Source organism: Dinoponera quadriceps, unplaced genomic scaffold (genome assembly GCF_001313825.1).
Source record: "Dinoponera quadriceps isolate SergipeBrazil2010 unplaced genomic scaffold, ASM131382v1 scaffold3024, whole genome shotgun sequence".
Taxonomy (NCBI): domain Eukaryota; kingdom Metazoa; phylum Arthropoda; class Insecta; order Hymenoptera; family Formicidae; genus Dinoponera; species Dinoponera quadriceps.
Genome location: NW_014557455.1, coordinates 1 through 18,805, shown reverse-complemented (window position 1 = coordinate 18,805; position 18,805 = coordinate 1). Strand labels below are relative to the sequence as shown.

Genomic DNA, 18,805 nt, shown 5'->3' with positions numbered 1-18,805 from the left:
TTGACATTCTTTATTAACATATTCGTCATAAATCATCAAGAAATTAAAAATTGCTATTTATTTTTCCTACTAAAACATAAAATATTACTTTTCAAGTAACAGAAAAATATAAATTATTATACACATATAAATTATTATAGAACTACGTACAAAAACGATTAATATATCAAATAAATATTAATTAGAATTAATAATAATATTAACTTTCGGTTTAAAGCCAATGTATGTTTTACACATTGCGGATTTAATATTGAAATGATTATATGTCACAAATTTTCGACTTAAATATAAAATATTATAAATTTCTTGTAAATTGTGAAACGTTTAATGTTAAAATAAGATGTTTAATATAAATTTAAAAAAATAACCATGAATTACAGAGTTTTTTGATGTTAGACGTTATATATGACGTAAGCAGAATATGATGCTGTATTTAAGTTTTTGGCATATTCCAGAAAATGCATTGTCGTTTAAATTTACGATTATTTCTCATTTCTAACGAGAAACAGCATGGTTATTGTGTTGAAAAATTCCTTTTCAAAAAAATATTAAAAAAAAATACGGACAAATCAATGTATATAATAATGTAATACAACATTTATTTTTTATACACAATAATTTATATTTTATACTACTATCGTATGCTATTCCCAAGTAACACAAAAATTTGAACGACGTCTAAAAAAAATCTGCAGAATTAGGACGTCTGTTAAACATTTTTAGATGTCCTTCAGACATTTGTGTCATCATAGTAACTATATTGGGAGCAACTGTATTGAGAGGCGTTCTTAAAATATCTAATAGTTATTTTAATTTTGCGAAGCCGTCTAGACATCGTTTATATTTTGAAAGCATATATTGCTGCCATGAGATGCCGACCGACGTTTCAGTACACTAAGAAAAATGTCCGGTCATATCTGAGCGGATAATCCAATTGAAAAATAATGAACGGATATATTCGATCAAGTGCGATCATATCTGATGAAAATTACAACGGATGTAAAAAAGGCGACTTATTCTCTGGTTAGTTTCATCAGTAACTGCATCGGTAATTTTAACGGATACTGTGTCGGAAAAGGGTATCCATCGCTTGACTGGACAATAAAAATAATAATCAGATACATCATTTAATCGGATTTATCTGTTGGAAATTTTTCTCAGTATATGTTTTTAAACAAGATTCATGGTGGGCTATTTTTTCCGTATTACATTCGTTTATACAACGAGATAAGCGAGATTTATCGGTGCTTAATTTTCGTCCTTCGCGAATGTTTATCGACGCGAAAAATTAATAATTCGAACGTCTGCGATACTCGAGGATTTCCATCGCGCTACCTCGACTCTCATCTTACAAAATGGCGTGGCCGGGTACGGACGGCATCGTGGTATTCTCCACCCCTTCATGAAGGGTGAAACCCCATTCCGCGAACCACAAAGCCACCCCTCACGTGGGGTCAGCTCCCGATCCCTCGTACGCTGAATTTGAAGGTAAGCCCAGGATACGAGGGGAAAAGGGAGGGCTCGGCTTGAAGGGCCTCCCGGGAAATTCTCGGAAAATATTACCACCACCACCACGGCAGAAGCCGATCGCAGCACCATCTGACAACATTTTTCGGTAATCAGTCATGGTACAGAGACCGTCATTCCAAAATGTCATTCGCTCTCAATGTGACCGAGGTATAGGTAGAAATTGTTCGAACCGACAGACCAATACCGACCGAACGTGACCGAACGTGACGGGAAATAGAATGCATGTCGTGTATAGCGAGATATCTATCGAGTGACCTTTTAAGCTCGGAAAAATCACTCGATAGATATCTTATGGTTATTTATGAACTTTCGTCTAGTTTCGCGTTTAGCGCACTGAGTGTTGCTATTTATATCATCAAAATAGAAAAAAATAAATTATTTCTAGTCAGAATATTGTATGAATAGAATAATCTTCGAGAAACGTATAATTAACTTCTCTTAAAATTGTATTTTTAGTACGGGGAGAATGAAACTTTTTTGTGTTGCAAGGTGTAGTATCTCAATGATACGTCTGCTCAGCTAGCCCTCCCCCTATCTCCATCTAATGCGAGATGAATAAAGATGTATAATTATGTGCTTTTTGTACGTTTTTGGAAAGTGAAACGCGAAAATTTCTTGCTATTCTTATTATGCTAGAAAAAAGAATTTTTAGTAAGAGACTAAATGGACAGTCAGTAGACAGTATCTACAGTTCGATTTTATATATTTATTATATTTATACCATTTATACTGTTTATTCTGTGCCGTACGTCAGGAATTTGTGAATTTTTCGGAAAAACGGCCTATAACTTTTCCGGCTTACGATTTGGGTAAAATTTCTCAACGGCATTCGAAAGAGGAGGTCAAAATTGATAAGAAATGATGTTTGATAAATTTTCATATGATTGTTTTGTTAAAAGATATAAGGTTGAAAGTTTAAAAAAAATCGGTGTTATGTGGGAAGAATAGGGTCAAGATAAATCCCTTGTTTGAGAAAGATAATATACTGAAAAGATTTATACAGTTATATCTCGTGGAAATGACGTTAATCACTATTGATAATGTTCGATGTAATACGCAACAAGTAGGAGTGACTCTCTCTCTCTTCCAGGGTTGGCAGTCTTGAGTCTGCATCCGTGAAACGAACACGTTCAGAGACACGTTTTAAACCATATGTTTCTGTTCGGAGTTCATAATTCATCATTTATTTAGAAATAGTAAGCTAAAAAAGATTCCAAAATTCTCGTAATTGCGATCTGTTTTCATTGTTATAGTAATATCTCGACCGCGCCTATATTAGTAAAGTGTACAGTCCGAAAATAGTTAATTTTTTATGTTGTAAAGTTACTAAGATAAATTTTCGTGTGAGAACAAGATAGGTTTTCCTTTAAATTACATGTGGTTAGAATTTCCACGAGTGTTTAAATAACCGTAATTATTTTTGTGTCTGGAAAGTTATTTACTCTTCGTCGTATCAACGAAGTGTCAGTGAATATTTTACATAGAAATCTATTTAGAAGTTACATAAAAACTTCTATAAAATACAAAAACGCGCTTATAGAATTTCTATTTTCGCGAGATATTTAAATTAATAATGAGATATATAAATCTATTACTTCATAGAATTCTTAAGAAAAAAAAGAAAAAGCATTTAAAACGTGAGATTGCGTAATAGCAATTCTGTGGGCTTTAAAGATTACAAGGTGGAATTTTTTATTACGTAAGTGTCGACAGAAAATAGGAAACAACAACAACAAATAAGATACAATAAAATTCGCTAATTCATACTTTGACATTTGTGCATCAATATATTTTCGAATTTTTATCTGCCTTTGATATAATACCTTATGACATAATACTTAGAACAGAAAACTAAAATCGTTTTATTTCGCAATTTCTCATTTGCATATTACTGACCTTGAATTTTTTCCTTTTTATGTAACACTGCTTTGCACGATACATTGAAACCAGTTTCCTTAACGAAAGTTAAGGTTCATTCAGTGAGAATTACAGATTTCTTTTAGACATGTAGGCAATAATTCCACCTCCTCTCCAATCATATTATTTCTTCGTAAATCAAGCCAATAACGTTAATCATTTTTTCATTAAAATAAATTTCTCTATGATCTAAAAGCACATCTAATGCTCGGATGTTTGATATCCCGTTTCTATTTACAGTTGCTGCATATTTTAAACTGCATACATTCAAGTAGTTTTAAATAAACTTGCATCCGAGAAATTAGTTTTATACATGTTTGTTACAAGTGTTAAAAAAATATATAGAATAATATATTTTAAAATGGAGCATATGTATATTCTTCTTCTAAGTTCTCTTTGCAGAAGCGTAGTGACCTCTTTTATATATCTGTATTGCGCATGCTGTTTGTACCTATAGTTTGACGCCAGTTATGAACGGCATACTAGCATTTAAAGAGGTGCTCTTGGCAAAGATACTCTCAGTGGTTTGCCATTGCTTTCCGAGAGGAGACACGAGCGTAAAAATTTTTGGTTTCTATCGGGATCGAACCTAGAACCGCTTAGTATGGTAGATCACTGCGTCACACTAAATATATAAATGTGTATAACGATAAAATCACATTTAACGTAAACACTATTATCAACCAAAGGAATCTTGTTTTAATTAAAAATATCTTCTTAAATAGTTATAAAAACTAAAATCAGTTATATATAATGTAAAGTCTCTCTATGATTATTATTTTGTTTAAAATTATTAAATTATTCTTACTCTTACTAAATAGATAAATTTTTCTATGAAATCTAATAAAATTATTTCTTATGAACAATTATAATATCTGTTTCATCCCCATTCGCAGCTAAATACTTTTTTCTACACTTGAATTTTATCATTTACGTTGCATTGAAATAATGTTTACAGGTCATTACGAAACTTTTGGAAGGTTTGGGATTATATAGTACTCCTTCACGAATATTAAAAATGATAAGACATCGAGGTAACTTGAGTTTGCTCAGCTGCGTTGTATTCTTCGCGTTCAGCGCGGTGCATGCCGGTGCACCGATTGTACGTACGCGGAATGGCACGTTGGCGGGTTTAATGATGCAAACCAGACAAGGAAAAGATTTCGTCGGATTCCGAGGAATTCCCTACGCCATACCACCTCTCGGCGAACTCAGATTCCAGGTAAGTTTTTCTGTTTATTGCGAGACGTACGCGGATCCGATCTATGAGGATCTTTTGAGGATAGAGTCCGATTAACTCAAATCCAATTTCTCTAGACTTAAATTGATTGAATCTTTACATTTGATAAAACGAGAAATTGAAAATACGTGGAATATTTCTGAGATATAGACAGCCAAAACGGTGGATATATTTTTGGTACTATTTAGAGTGTGACCTCATTGTAAATCCAAATGTATTATTTTTACACGCATAAACGTCTCAAAATAATACATTAGACTGAAGCTATTTTTACATTTTTTGCCGATTTAACTTACATTTAAAATATTTAATCATGTTAAATTAAGACGTTAAATTACGACGTGTTAAGTTAACATGTCCAATCATGTTAAATGATATAATTTAAAATGGCAAAACACGTGTAAGAAATGCGTGAGAAAAGTTTCAGCTAAAGGATTTGCTTCTTGAGCAAAAATATCATGAGACTGACGAACACTTTAATAAAGGTCTTTCGCGAATTAAACTTAAGGCATGCGAGAATTTATAACTAAAGCTTATTTTTCTTTTAATTTCAAACAATCCTTACTTCGTTGTTCTCTCAAATTAGTATGTAATAATTACAGAGTTTGTTAATTGTTAAAAATTGAAATGCGGTTACAAATTTTTTTTATAAATTTACTCCCTGTAACTCTCGTGTGATGTAAGAGTTTATTCTTTGAATAATTTATGTCCACGATCCACTGGAGTGGAGTCGTTATTTATTTCCAATGTAGTGGCAGTGTTGAAAAAATACTTATAGAGATTGTTTTTTTAACGGGTTAAAAGTCGTTTACATCTATTTATAGGGACTAATCACGGCTATCTGAGATTACGGCTTATCATATATAAAAAATAAGCGCGGTATTAATCCTTTGCATTCAAGCGGCGCCGATACGACGCCCGGTCGATTTGAAGTGTCCAGTCGAAATGCGCTGCTACGGCGCTACGGTGTTTTGTAACTCGATCTGTTTATTTACGATGTGCGATAAGATGTCAAAATGCTGTGTCAGGGACTTTTGCAAAAATTGATAAATGGGGCTCATATAATAATATCACCAAAAAAATGCCGTTTTTTCCTATGGTATTATATAAACATCATATTTTTTCCCGCAATTACGCAACACCGCTAATTCGAACAATGACTATGCCACTTTCCTAAGTTAATGTGGAATAATATTACACCTTGCGCGTATTTTCGCTACAGCTCATGTACCTTACAGGAAGTGAAAAAAACAATGAAGTATTACAATCGAATAAATATGATAATTCTTTCCGAACACGAGTTGCTTGTAAAAATGAGTCAACCTCTCGACATATACATAAGTCTCTTTTAAAAATCGCATTTTATTATCTCTTTGTATTCGTGCGACGTTCTGTCGCTATCAAATGCACTTAACACACCGACTGGATTTGCATATATTGCATTGCTAATGTTATTGCGTCAACGACTAATGTTAAAATTACTTCTAGGTACGTAACATTTTTAATGTCCATGTTTCGTTACAAAATGTCAATATGTACTCGATCATAGGACGGTTTATTTTTTTACATACTTCAGAACATACAAAAAATATGACGAAGTGAACTTATGATTCACGAACATGCGCACGTGTTCCAAAACATGTAAAAAACACTGTTGCAACAGTCCTGTAATCGACTGCATAAGGTTCCTATAAAAATATAATTTGCTTTAGACAATAATAACTTGAGATTGTTTTGTAAGAATTTGAAATTCGATTTATAAATATAAAATTTAATGAAAAACATACAGGTAAAAATTTTCTGCAGAGAAAAACAAACTAAAAATAATTGTATCGTTAAATATATTTAATGATAAGAAGGAATTAAAAGTCAAAAGATAAATTTAAATTAATTTAATATGTATAATCATGATGCCAAATAAAATATAAATGATAACAGACTTATTTGAAGTGCACGTGCAGATATATTAAATCGGAATAAAAAAATATGATACTAACAGTCGTCAAAATTTAATCTTTAAGCGAAGCATATTATAGCGATAAGTCATTCTAATCTTATAAATATTAAATATTTCTTTGATCGATCGCTTTTGTTATCTAATCAAAAAATGCTCGTTACATTTTTCTTGTTGCCTACCTTTTATTCTATTAATACCATGTCTATCTGATGATGTAAGTTTTGTATTATCTGACATTATTAATTTCGTATTCAGAAAGCCTACCTTTCGTCACCGAGGTATACAAATGGTTACATTGCAACTACTCAATAGAAATTACTCAGATAGAATCGAGATATATCAATGCGAAGAATCTTCCATATTAATTTGATATTTCTTCTCAAGTTGTGGTACGTCACGAATAATAGACGTAATATATTTTAAGATCATTTTTTTCTGGATGAAAAACCGTTTAATTTTTTCTAGCCAACATAATCACATTAATTATTATGGTTGAATAAGTCGTGATATACTTGCTATTACTGTTCTAATCTCAATTTTATAATCTACTTGTATCAATTATAGTTCCGACGTTTATTACTACCAAATAGCTTACTTTAATCGTTAGTCAATAAAATCCATAAATAATAGACACACAATGCAAAATAATTATATAAATATTCTCTCAGAGGTATTATTCACGAAGGCCTTGAATTTTAATTGCATTCTCGATTCTTTCGTATGCCAAACATGAGTTGGTATTTACATTATATTTGCACTTTACATTTTTAAACTCGAGAATTACAAATACCACTGCATTATACTTGACATCGTTTCTATTTAATAAAACACATACTATTGTATACGTAACTAAATTTCTTAAATTAAATATTTTATTTAAGAAATTTTATTCTTTTAACTCAATATTATCAACTCATAATGAGAATGAGAGTCAATCATTCAAGTATGGAACTCACCCATACATATGGTAAGCAGTTGATATCATTGCGCTTTCTCTCTCTCTCTCTCTCTCTCTACCTGCAACTGCTACCTGCCAGCGTCACTGAGTCTTGCAACTCCATACCTGAAATATTATTTTCACATTGATTATCTCTATGATTAAAGCAGACAAAATGTCGCGTTAACTGAAGATACTACCAAAATAATGCCTTAAATAAATACATAAATTGAAAGTCGTCGTGAGGTGACAAACAACTTCGACTTAACAGAAAGATATGAAAACAATGAGCAGGTAAACTCACCGGCCAAATAGGCCGGAGTCGTTCCGAATCACCGAATGCCACTTCCTGGTACTCATTCACACGGTCACACACGCAATCGCGGTCGGGCACTGATTCATTACTCTTACGAATAAGCGTACTAATGTTATTTACGAAATGTAGGATAAAGAACCGGCCGACGACACTTCCGAGCATGGGGTTACGGACAAGTGCATACGACCGAATCACGGGGAATTACGATTAATGCTCGGGTACACCGTACGATAATCATCGGATTTTTCGTTTCGCGCACTCACGATGTTCGATCACGCGTTTGACACGAGGCACCGACGAGACCAACGCGGAACAAAGAGCTAAACAACACGGATCGCTCACGCCATATTTCGATGCTGCAGATATTTCTTCCGTCGGACCGTTTCCCGGGATGCATCGGTAAAAACGCGGGGAACGCGAGGAACGCGAGGAACGCGGAACGGTAGTAAAACCCGAACGGACAGTTCGGAACATGTCACGCCATACGACGATTATTTTACGAAACATACGATCGACGACCGAAACGCGAGCGAATATTCAAATGACATGTATTGTCTGTTTATTTATCCTTACAAATGAGGTTATTATCCTCACAAAATGATGTAGAAATGAAAAAGGTACGTAACGACTGACTCTAATTTATAATGAGTTGGTAATATTGCGTTAAAAGCATCAGGCTTCGTCATCTGTTATTGCATTCTGGTAAATTGTGTAATTGTATTAATAATATAAATTATATAATCAGAAGAGAAAAGAAATTGTTTAGCGTTCGCGCATATTTACTTCTTAGGAAATTTGTTAAATAAATAATTAATTAAAAGAATTCAGTATATATGATACGTAACGAAGCTAACATATATATGTAAACATTGTGGAAAAGGAGGAGAAAAAATAAAATGTATTCTTTCTTCATTTTCATCGTGATAACAGATGAAAGCATGCGTGCTTACTACATGAGCTGACAATATTGATCTCAAGGATTTGTTTTATACTCGCGCGTCCTCTCTCCGGGCAAATTAGAACACAAAACATACCGCAGCTCAGCAATGTAAGCGAAGAATGTAAACATTACGCATACAACGTATTCCATTCTATCGACCAATTTTTTGAACGACGAATCGCTCGATCACCCGTGTAATTTCCGTTACTTCTCCGCACTTCCGACATATATCTCAACATACGTTCCAAAACTTCTTCCTCATTACATACACTGTTTTGCGTTATCGAATAAGATTTCAATTGCAACAATTTCAAAGCGTAAACAATTAATCCGGTCGTCTTTTTCCGAAAAGCCGCCGAAGCCTGCGGCCGCTTGGGACGGCGTACGATCCGCTAAGGACGACGCCGAGATATGCGTGCAGCGGAACTACTTAACGAATCAAGAAGAAGTCGTAGGCGTCGAGGATTGCCTTTACCTAAACGTCTACACACCTAAAGTACCATCGGACGAGGAAGCGGCAACGTTCCACCGGTTTCCGGTTATGATCTGGTTTCACGGTGGCGGATGGTTCACCGGTGCCGGTCACTCCTTTTTTTACGGACCCAAGTTTTTGTTGGACCACGATGTCGTTCTGGTCACCGGGAACTATCGGTTAGGAAACTTGAATAATGTTCTTTTGTAAATTCAATCATCGTTCGTATCGATCCTTCTTATCGCAAATGAAGAAAGAATACATTTTATTTTCTCTCCTCCTTTTCCACAATGTTTACATATATATGTTAGCTTCTACTATAAAAATATAAATAATATATATAAACGTGCAAGTAAACTGGTTCTTATGCAATCTAAAGTTACGAAAAATTTTTGTTTGGAACTTTTATAGAAATCGGTCTTGGTAATAAGGTTTATTATATTGGCGTAATATTATATATTTCTTACAACAGACTTGGATCGCTGGGTTTCTTGAGCACGGAGGACATGGAATGCCCAGGTAATGTAGGCATGAAGGATCAGGTGCAAATCATTCGATGGGTGCACGAGAACATTGTCTTCTTCGGCGGTGATCCGAATAGAGTGACCATCTTCGGTGAAAGCGCGGGCGGTGCAAGCGTGCATTATCACATGATAAGTCCTCTCTCTCAAGGTAAGACTTTGGCAAAATTTTCATCCTGAAACGTTAATGTTCACATCAAAATTGATCAATAGTTGCATAAATATATAATAGATATAAAAGGTAATATTATAAAAATACGAAAAAATATTGATAGACGATACGAGAAACTAAATATTTTTTTATTAATAGAGATATACACATATTTCATGTATCTGAAAAAATCTAAAAATAAGCGTATGAAGCATACTCGATAAAATCTGTAACGTAGCTTGTAATTAAAAGTTGTACTCACTGTAATATTTATTGCAAAACGCTACCATGATATATTTATATCAAGCCAAGAACGATTAGTATAACCTGTCGTACTTCCTCTTGCAAAACGTTGAAATGGTAAAAAGATTTTCCTTGACGCGTTTACATAATAAACGTGGTGTGTGCAACAAATGACGTTACAACTTTATCGCGTGTGTTAATTTCTGCTTTTCGCGAAGTGCAATGTCATCGTAACATTATCTTCAATTCAGCCGTATGCATAAATACTATTTTCCATCGTGTTGCGTCGGTATTATGAATTTCCAACAAGTATTGTGAAACATCATAATAGTGATCTTTTTTCCTCGCAAGTATTATATTTAGAATTTCAAATTCAGCGATCGTTAAGAAAAATGATCACACTCTGGTACGTGCATGGCGGGGTTATCTACAGTCTCGTTATCGGCGGGTCAAGATTATGGTTTGAAATATTTCCGAAACAACGTTGTAATTGGCAAAATTTTGTTCTACAATCGGGAGATGTTTACATCATTACGTATATCACAAATTTCACGTCTTTCTGCGCTATTCAGGTCTTTTCCATCGTGGAATTGCTGAGAGCGGCACAGCTTATTGCCCGTGGGCGTTTATAAGGCCAGGATTGGCAAAAAAAAATGCTAATATCATGGGTGAACATTTAAACTGTCCTACTGAAAGCTCCAAAGAACTGATCGCTTGTTTACGTACGAAGAAAGCCACCGACATTATTGACACCGATCGCGTTTTCCGGGTAATTATATGCATATATTTATATATATATATATATATATGCGCAAGCTATCTTCATAAATGTTAAAATTATATAAGAATGAAATGATATAAAATTATATTACATTCCCTGAATATATTAAATGCATCGTCTTATTTACGGAATTATAATTATACAGACACAAGTATCGTATATGTAAAGTGATTCCAACTATCTGTAAATTCAATTGTCGGATTATCGAATTAATTGACATGCTTCTTGTGTATAAAATAATTTTTATCGCAACACACAGTTGTTTATACAGAATTCTTACGTTCGAACATGCGTTATTATACAAGTCTGACATAATATCGTTGCGTCTGATTAGAGAACCTTGTATGAATCAACTGCAGATATTTGATCCAGCTCAATCGTATTAATTCTCTCCGACGTTAACTTTTCGTTTATTATATAGAGGCGTTTTGTATCGCTTATTCATTCCCATAAAAATTTAGAGCTGTATTCATTTAGTTATTAATCAACATTTAAGAGATCATTACCAAGAAATATTGTTTCTTACTATATTTCGACCGGACCTAATTTATACATCTCGATCGATTAAGTGCTAAATCGACATTTATTTATTTTTAAAACAGATTTAACATTAGACATGTGCGATAAGTTTAATGAATCTGATTGAAAGCTTTACAATGTAGGTGTGAATTTCTATTTATTTTATTTAACATGTTTCAATACACTTAAGATTACATCAGTGGAGGACATAAGTGAGTTCGCGGAGCATGTTTCGCACTTGCTTGAAATGTTTTCAACACATTCATGCGCAACCATTATAAAGTACAGCAGTAAAATAACCAATCTGTCCCGAGTCTTATATCTGCGAGTATATCCGTCTCAGACATTATACGAGTTGATAGACTGACATTCCATCGAAACAGCCGCACGTAAATTATTCTTAGAAAGTCACGTGATGGATTCGCTATGTTACACATTGGGATAAGTAGGTCTTGATGCACAATTGAGATTGAAAAATGATTATAACGATCCATTGTGAAATGTTTTAATCGTATTATTTATAACATAACACAATGCATATAGATTTCTAAGATATAATATATATTTTTATGACAATATAATTTTATATATTTTTCAATAACATGTGAGTATATATGTGAAAAAGATATATATATATATATATATATATATTTATTTATTTATTTATTTATTATTTATGCGATCTTTCAAGTCCATGTGCCAAGCCATGACATGTTTTTCTTTTAATCGTAAAATTTTCATATTTAACGTGTTTTCATAAATCGTTTTTCAATAAATCGTTCGACGCAGCTGTTTTCAACGTAACGTATTTTTTTTTAAATAGCACTGTGAAATTTTCATTCGTTTGAAATAATTCTCGTTTACTAATCGTTCGTTTCGAGTAAAAATGCATACCTAATTGATACAAAAGGAATAACAACACAACCAAGTACTGGCGATGCAAGAAACCTGTTTGATAAATATGTAGATATATGTATTTGTGCGTGCTAATCACGTGTTTTACGTGTGTATAGGTAAATCTTTTTACTCGTATTTCGTGTTCGACGTTTCCAACGTAAATAGATGTTGAGTGGAATAAGAAATGGAAAACTGGTTATAGGAATAACGCACGCAATATAAACTTTGAATTATCTATAAAATTTCAGTTAACCAATTGCAATATCAAGGACGGGAATTGTGAATGTTTCATGAGTTATTTCACATTACACCGTCCTCAACACGAGAAAGTAACTAACCGTATTACTTATATAAGCAAAATGTTGCAATACGAAAATAGCGAAAGTAGTATGCTGTTGAAAGACGGAAAGAGAAGCGATTTATCCCGATAATGAAACATATGCTTTCAACCGAGAACATTTTGTTGTTTGCCATAAATACAATCTAGTAATACTTGATAAATACGCGATACTTCATAGACTAAAATTTGAAAACCTCGCGAAAAAGTCGCTTAAACTTTTCAATTCCGACTAAATTTTAATTTGCTTCGTGAAATCTGTATTTGATATCGTTTCTAATTCATCGTGATGTTCTTTTCCCGCGGCTGTATACTTGTTGCTCTATGATTTATGTATGCCCTGACTCTTTGACGGTTTCGAATAATACAATTTAATTAACTGTGTCCTATCATAGATCTTCAGTTACGATCCGATAGTATCTTTCGCACCGGTGATCGAGCCCAATCATCCAGGTGCCTTTTTAACGGAAGATCCTATAATCTCTACGAAACACGGTCGAATCGCTGATATACCTTGGATGTTGGGAGTCACATCTGAAGAAGGAACCCTAAGAGTACCAGGTGAGTAAACAATTCGAATCCAATAAGAGAAGCGAATTTATGTAAAATAAAGATCTTCGATCATAAAATCCTAATTAAGAAAAAATTTTGCAAAACGATTTTCTTTAAAGATATTTCTTCATTTTCTTGAACGCAAAAGAGGAGGATTTGTCTTTTCCTATAATTTCTTTCTTTTAAAATTTTATTAATGTTGCAAAGATTACTCGTTTTATTCTCGAAAAGTTATTATCCATTCCTGAGTAATATGTAAACTCAGTTTTCCGCGTTGCATTGAATTTTTTAATTTATTATGTACTTACCACGTGAATCTTTTCAACGTAAACGCTGTTGTACACTGTAATGATATCCCAAGATGTGTAATTTCGTACAAATTATGCATGAACAAGACAACGTTGATGAAGGGTATCTTTACGTGATTCGCGATGCTTTTCAGCTCTTCACAATTGGGACAATGGTGAACAAGTGAAGAAATTGAATAAGGAATATAAAAAGATAATGCCTATCACTTTGATGTACGAGAACACATGTCCTAAATCTATACAAAACGATGTGTCCAGCAAGATCCGCGAGTTTTACTTCGGTGATCGTGCCATTGACATATCCACCACATTCCAAACCATTGACGTGAGTATAAATAGTCGAATAATTTATAATATTAATATTTATAAATCAAGTCGAGAATATCTACAAAAAGTTACATCTATATAATTTTACTTTTGTCTTACACAAAAATGTTTCGATCGAAATGCGGCTATTATTTATTACGATTATCCGTTAGTCGAATATCTTATTAATATGATTTTATAATTTTACAGATGTATAGCGACTCTTTGTTTATTCACCCGGTTTACAAATCTGTACGAGATTATCTCGATACTCAATCCTCACCTATTTATTTTTATTACTTTACGTACAAAGGAACCTCGTCCTATTCCAAATTATTCGGCGGTTCTACCACTGATTACGGAGTTTCACACGCGGACGAATTGCAATATCTGTTCCCGGTGGGTGAACAATTATTCCCAGATGTACCGTTGTCTAAAGAAGATCATCGTATAATCGATGTCATGACCAGCCTCTGGTTCAATTTTGCAAATTCCGAGTAAGTATGAAAATCTCAAACTTACGTGACGTGATACTGTTGTTGAATATATTAATGCTACGATTGGAAATCTCACGGTTACAATCTCGGATTTTCTTCTCAATGAGACGAAGTCGTCAGATGATTTGCTGACAGGTTGAATTCTTTCAGGAATCCGACGCCAAAGATTACAAAGACAATTCCCGCAAAGTGGAATTCGGTGAAAACGTCGAACGATTTCAAATATTTGTACATAGCAAAATCAAAATTTGTCATGAAGAAAGGTTTCCTCCCGGAGAGAATGAAATTTTGGGATAGTTTGCCGGTGTATGCGGATCCTAAAATGAAACAGAAAGTTAAGGAGGAGTTATAAATTAAATCATACTTGTAATTATATACAAATGTAATCATATATACATGCAATGATATGTAAGTAGTTATACGAGATGCAATATTTCTTCCTTTTAGTCACGTTGTCTGCCAATTTTTCTTGTCTCTCTTGCTATTGTCTTCTGCTTCTGCATTTATAATGTGTTTAATATTCGAAATGTAAAGAAATGTATAACAAAATAATATAAATGTAAGGTATTAAATAATCATTTAGTATCTTTATTAACTTAAATTTTATTGACGGAGATACATAGTATATCGACGTAATATTAAATTATTTTAATTTTTTAATCAAACATTTTAATTTCCTTTAATCAAATGCATCTGGTTGTTCTCTCTCTTTCTGGTTAATAACAATTAAACTTTATTTTCCGTGTAGTTTTGAGGAGAATTCTACTTTTTGAATAATTTTCGTTAATATTTGATATTACGTTCAAATATGAGATTTTTAAGAAACTAATACTAACCGAGATATATTTTTTCTTCACCTTACTTCAGATCAAGAATCAATAAAAACATTTTGAGGGATGTATACGATACGTTGCATCGTTCAGTCGATATTAAATGACGTCTGTTTGCGGTTAATAATAATTATTACAGAATTTATATCAATAAAATTTTAACGTGAAGTAAATAGATTAATCATGGAAAAGGAAGGAAACAATAATTTAATACTGGATATGGAAGCGAGGATGTACGCGCCTCTACAGTGGGAATCATTTGCGCCATGCAAGATTCAAGATCTCAAGGCAGCGCAGTACGAGGAAGCTTTGCGCTTGATAAAAGTTTAGCGGGAAAACCTGCGAAGAATATCCGTGTGATAATTCAACGATGTTAATTATCAGTTCTGTTCAAACGTAAACACGTCAACAACAGACACGTTTCCTGTTTTTTTCCAATCTTCACTCCGTGTTTTTCCTCTACGTTTTTCATCTGCAAAATATTCTTCCGCCGACCTTCTGCTAGGAAATCATGTTTATTCTACTTACCTGTTTACGAATTAATCCATGCGTGATTGTAAAGCATTACTCAGCCTTTATAGTGGGAAATCGCACCACTTTAAAACGCTAGTAAAATTAAATAGATTGGTGATCCTTCATTCAATACTATTTCTTTTAACGATAACTTGCGTCGATCAAGATCGTGGAATAATTCCGCAACAAAAGATTCGTCTTGATGTTCCATAAAAATATACGAAAAGTGAGAAACTTCGGTTTTTGCGCAGCATCACTTCTTTCGGGAGGAACCGATGTGCCAGGCGGCTTCTTTGCAGGAAGATTCGAAGTCCGTAAATGAGTTCTTGAATCTTATAAAAACATGGATGAAGGACAGCACCAGTTTGGTTGCGCTCAGCTTAACATCAGGACGTGTTATTGGAGTCGCCGTTACGCGCATAAACAATGATTCGGATAAAACCGATACGTACAATCGTGTACTAGTATGTTATTGCATAAGATAAGGTTGAGTGTTGCAGCTGGAGTGTCGAATATCTAAATTAGATATCGAGACATATGTTACGCAAATTTACTTCTTCACTTTAAGTTATGAAAAACATTGCCTCCTGCAAGAATAAAACTATCCGAAATTCATGAAAACTTTTAATTATATTTTAATATTATAGTTTCATTGTGAAAACTAAAATCTAGACTACATCAATTAAATAAATGAAATCAAATATATCATAAATCTAAACCCTTTCTCGTTTGATTTGCTTCAGAAATTCGAGGGAAACACTCTGGAAAATATCATGCGTCTGATCAACGCCGTGATAAAGCAAACGAACGTATACAGGGAACTCGAATGCGAGGCATATTTTCGTGTACATCTTCTCTGCGTTCATCCGTCTTATCAAAAAAAAGGCATTGGTATGTCTCTTCTGACAACATGTGTTCAAGTTGCTTCTACGCTGAAAATGTCAGCGATCGGCGGTGTATTTACATCGGGCCTCAGTCAATCGTTGGCGACGAAAGTCGGTTTCAGCCTCATCTCGGAAATTCGCTACAGCCGTTGGGTGGTCAATGACAACGTCGTATTCGACGACCCGGGCAAAGGAAATTATTCGGCCGCTTTCATGGGAATGATAATTTCTTCGCAAGAGTCTATTCACGAATCCTAAACGTCGAATGGTAAAGTGAGAATGGATACCGTATGCCAATAAAAAGTTTTAGTTGAATCAGCAAAAGCCATTTTTATAAAAATCATATTTTTATCGATTGTCATTAAGAGAACAGATTATATTTCCTTGCATGGATAAGATAGAGAACTCGATCGTATCCGTTCTGAAACAAAGTACACTGTATCGATTTAGAGAATATATATTTATACCATCGAAAGTTATTGTAAGGTTCACCAATCTTTACAATTAATGTATCTCTTTAATACCCAAACAAGTTTTGTCAATTTCAAAATTAATTGTTAGCGATAGGTAATAAATAGAAAATGACATACTTAACCTGATATTTCTGAGAATACATTTTTTGGGCCAGATATTTACGACAAGTCCCTCTCTGGAGCGATTGAAATTAAATTCGAATTCAGAATTTTTCATTCGTTTCATTGGAGGGCCGCAGATGTTTCTAGCGACGTTCGACAAAGCGCCTTGTGATGCGTGAGCGGCGAAGTTATGCGATTCCGCATATCTGTACGCATTTTCTTTATCGATAATGAAATGCACAAGAGTGTCATTGTGAGTCACTGCGACAATGTATGTTTATAGTTCGTACATGTCGTCTTTACTGATAATATACTATAGCACTTTGCGTTCTCTCCTAAGAGAGACATATAGAGGCCGATTCTCAGAATCGCATCTTGTATTTAAGATCTGAAGACGAACTTAATACGATCTTAAATATAAGATCTGACCATAAATATCGGTCGCGCGCAGCCTTCGGTTGCACCGCTTTGCCACGGTGCCTCCAACGCACATAATTTACCATGTACTATCTTATCCGTCTTATCCTGCCTGTCCGTCTGCTGTTCACGAATCTAAAATGTATGAATCGTAATGGAGCTTACGAAAAGTTCCGCAGAGTGCGTGACGATAAGCTATGTAACAGTATTTATTTAAGCCTAGATAGCGGAGACATACGGAAGGAAGGATTGAACGGCAAATCATTTTGCGTCAGTAGCACTGACGTAGATATCATCTCGCGTAAGTAGCATTCCCGTTTATATCATCATTCGTACACGAAATTTGACATGAGTGTCCGAAAGATGTGTGGGAATTTTTCAAACTGGTACCGAGTGAAGTTTTAGATATAGTGATTATTAATGCGAATGTGACGATAAGTGCGAAAGCGAGCAATCGAGATAAGCGAGGCAGTCGGCAGCGAGTGAAAATATCTCTCTAAAAAATATCAATCAGAAATAGAAGGATTCAGAAGTCAGTGCTAGACACCCGAGAATCGAAGTTAAGCAATAACGAGCGCGGTTGTAATGTAAATAAATGGGTCAGGCTGGCTGTCGATCGAAATCGCAACTACATCGAAGGACATGAACAGTTTTGTTCTCGCTTTGCATGTTAGTAAGTAGGTCGGTTCGTTTCCGCTGCACCGCCGAACAAATGCAATAAGTTGAAGAGAGAAAACATGTACTTTTTCCCCTCCAACTTATTGCACTAGTTCAGCGGTGCAGCGAAAACGAAAAGACCTAGTGTTAGAAAGTCTGTTAGAAAATATCAGCAAGCCTTTTCTGCAAACTACAACGTAGAGGGAATAGCCAAAAGCTTTTTGTAAAATTTTGTATAAAATATTATTATCGGAATTATAAAAGAGATCCCTGGTATGTTATGTGCGAATGAATATTAATATTGTAAAATTACCGTAATCTTATTGGGATGTTGATGTGCAGTGCGGATACATTTTTTCATTTATATTACATTGGCGATAACTGTTTACAGGTTATTACGAAACTTTTGGAGGGTTCGGGGAGTTACGGTACTCTTCCATAAATGTTAAAAATGGCAAAAAGTAATTTGATTATGTTAAATTGCATTTTGCTCTTCGCGTTCAGTACA

The 18,805-nt window shown here is 34.1% G+C and overlaps 2 protein-coding genes across 7 annotated transcripts; both read left to right on the top strand.

The window, feature by feature from the left end:
• Nucleotides 1–2,644: 2,644 nt before the first annotated feature.
• Nucleotides 2,645–14,840, top strand: LOC106749136 (venom carboxylesterase-6-like). 6 transcript variants are annotated; one of them, XM_014628294.1, is made up of 9 exons: nt 2,645–2,726; nt 4,406–4,669; nt 9,190–9,488; nt 9,782–9,981; nt 10,797–10,993; nt 13,154–13,319; nt 13,753–13,943; nt 14,135–14,421; nt 14,572–14,840. In XM_014628294.1, exons 2-9 carry the CDS (start codon nt 4,466–4,468, stop codon nt 14,771–14,773), a joined length of 1,746 nt encoding a protein of 581 aa, XP_014483780.1. In that variant the 5' UTR covers nt 2,645–2,726; nt 4,406–4,465; the 3' UTR covers nt 14,774–14,840. The 6 variants fall into 6 exon arrangements, with proteins under 6 accessions (XP_014483780.1, XP_014483782.1, XP_014483779.1 ...); XM_014628296.1 differs by lacking the exon at nt 2,645–2,726 and adding an exon at nt 2,743–2,754; XM_014628293.1 differs by lacking the exon at nt 2,645–2,726 and adding an exon at nt 2,844–2,993.
• Nucleotides 14,841–15,434: 594 nt separating this feature from the next.
• LOC106749100 lies at nt 15,435–16,906 on the top strand. The gene is made up of 3 exons (XM_014628212.1): nt 15,435–15,575; nt 16,016–16,228; nt 16,508–16,906. The coding sequence occupies exons 1-3, from the start codon at nt 15,435–15,437 to the stop codon at nt 16,904–16,906; spliced, it is 753 nt and encodes a 250-aa protein (XP_014483698.1).
• The last annotated feature ends 1,899 nt before the right edge of the window (nt 16,907–18,805 follow it).

Excerpts from the sequence above, each read along its gene's own strand:
- LOC106749100 (XM_014628212.1), top strand. The coding sequence starts at position 15,435 with ATGGAAAAGGAAGGAAACAATAATTTAATACTGGATATGGAAGCGAGG. Across the intron at positions 15,576-16,015 it reads AAGCTTTGCGCTTGATAAAA|CATCACTTCTTTCGGGAGGA; the intron begins GTTTAGCGGGAA and ends GTTTTTGCGCAG. Across the intron at positions 16,229-16,507 it reads ATACGTACAATCGTGTACTA|AAATTCGAGGGAAACACTCT; the intron begins GTATGTTATTGC and ends GATTTGCTTCAG.
- LOC106749136 (XM_014628291.1), top strand. The coding sequence starts at position 3,918 with ATGAACGGCATACTAGCATTTAAAGAGGTGCTCTTGGCAAAGATACTC. Across the intron at positions 10,994-13,153 it reads ACACCGATCGCGTTTTCCGG|ATCTTCAGTTACGATCCGAT; the intron begins GTAATTATATGC and ends GTCCTATCATAG. Across the intron at positions 13,320-13,752 it reads AGGAACCCTAAGAGTACCAG|CTCTTCACAATTGGGACAAT; the intron begins GTGAGTAAACAA and ends GATGCTTTTCAG.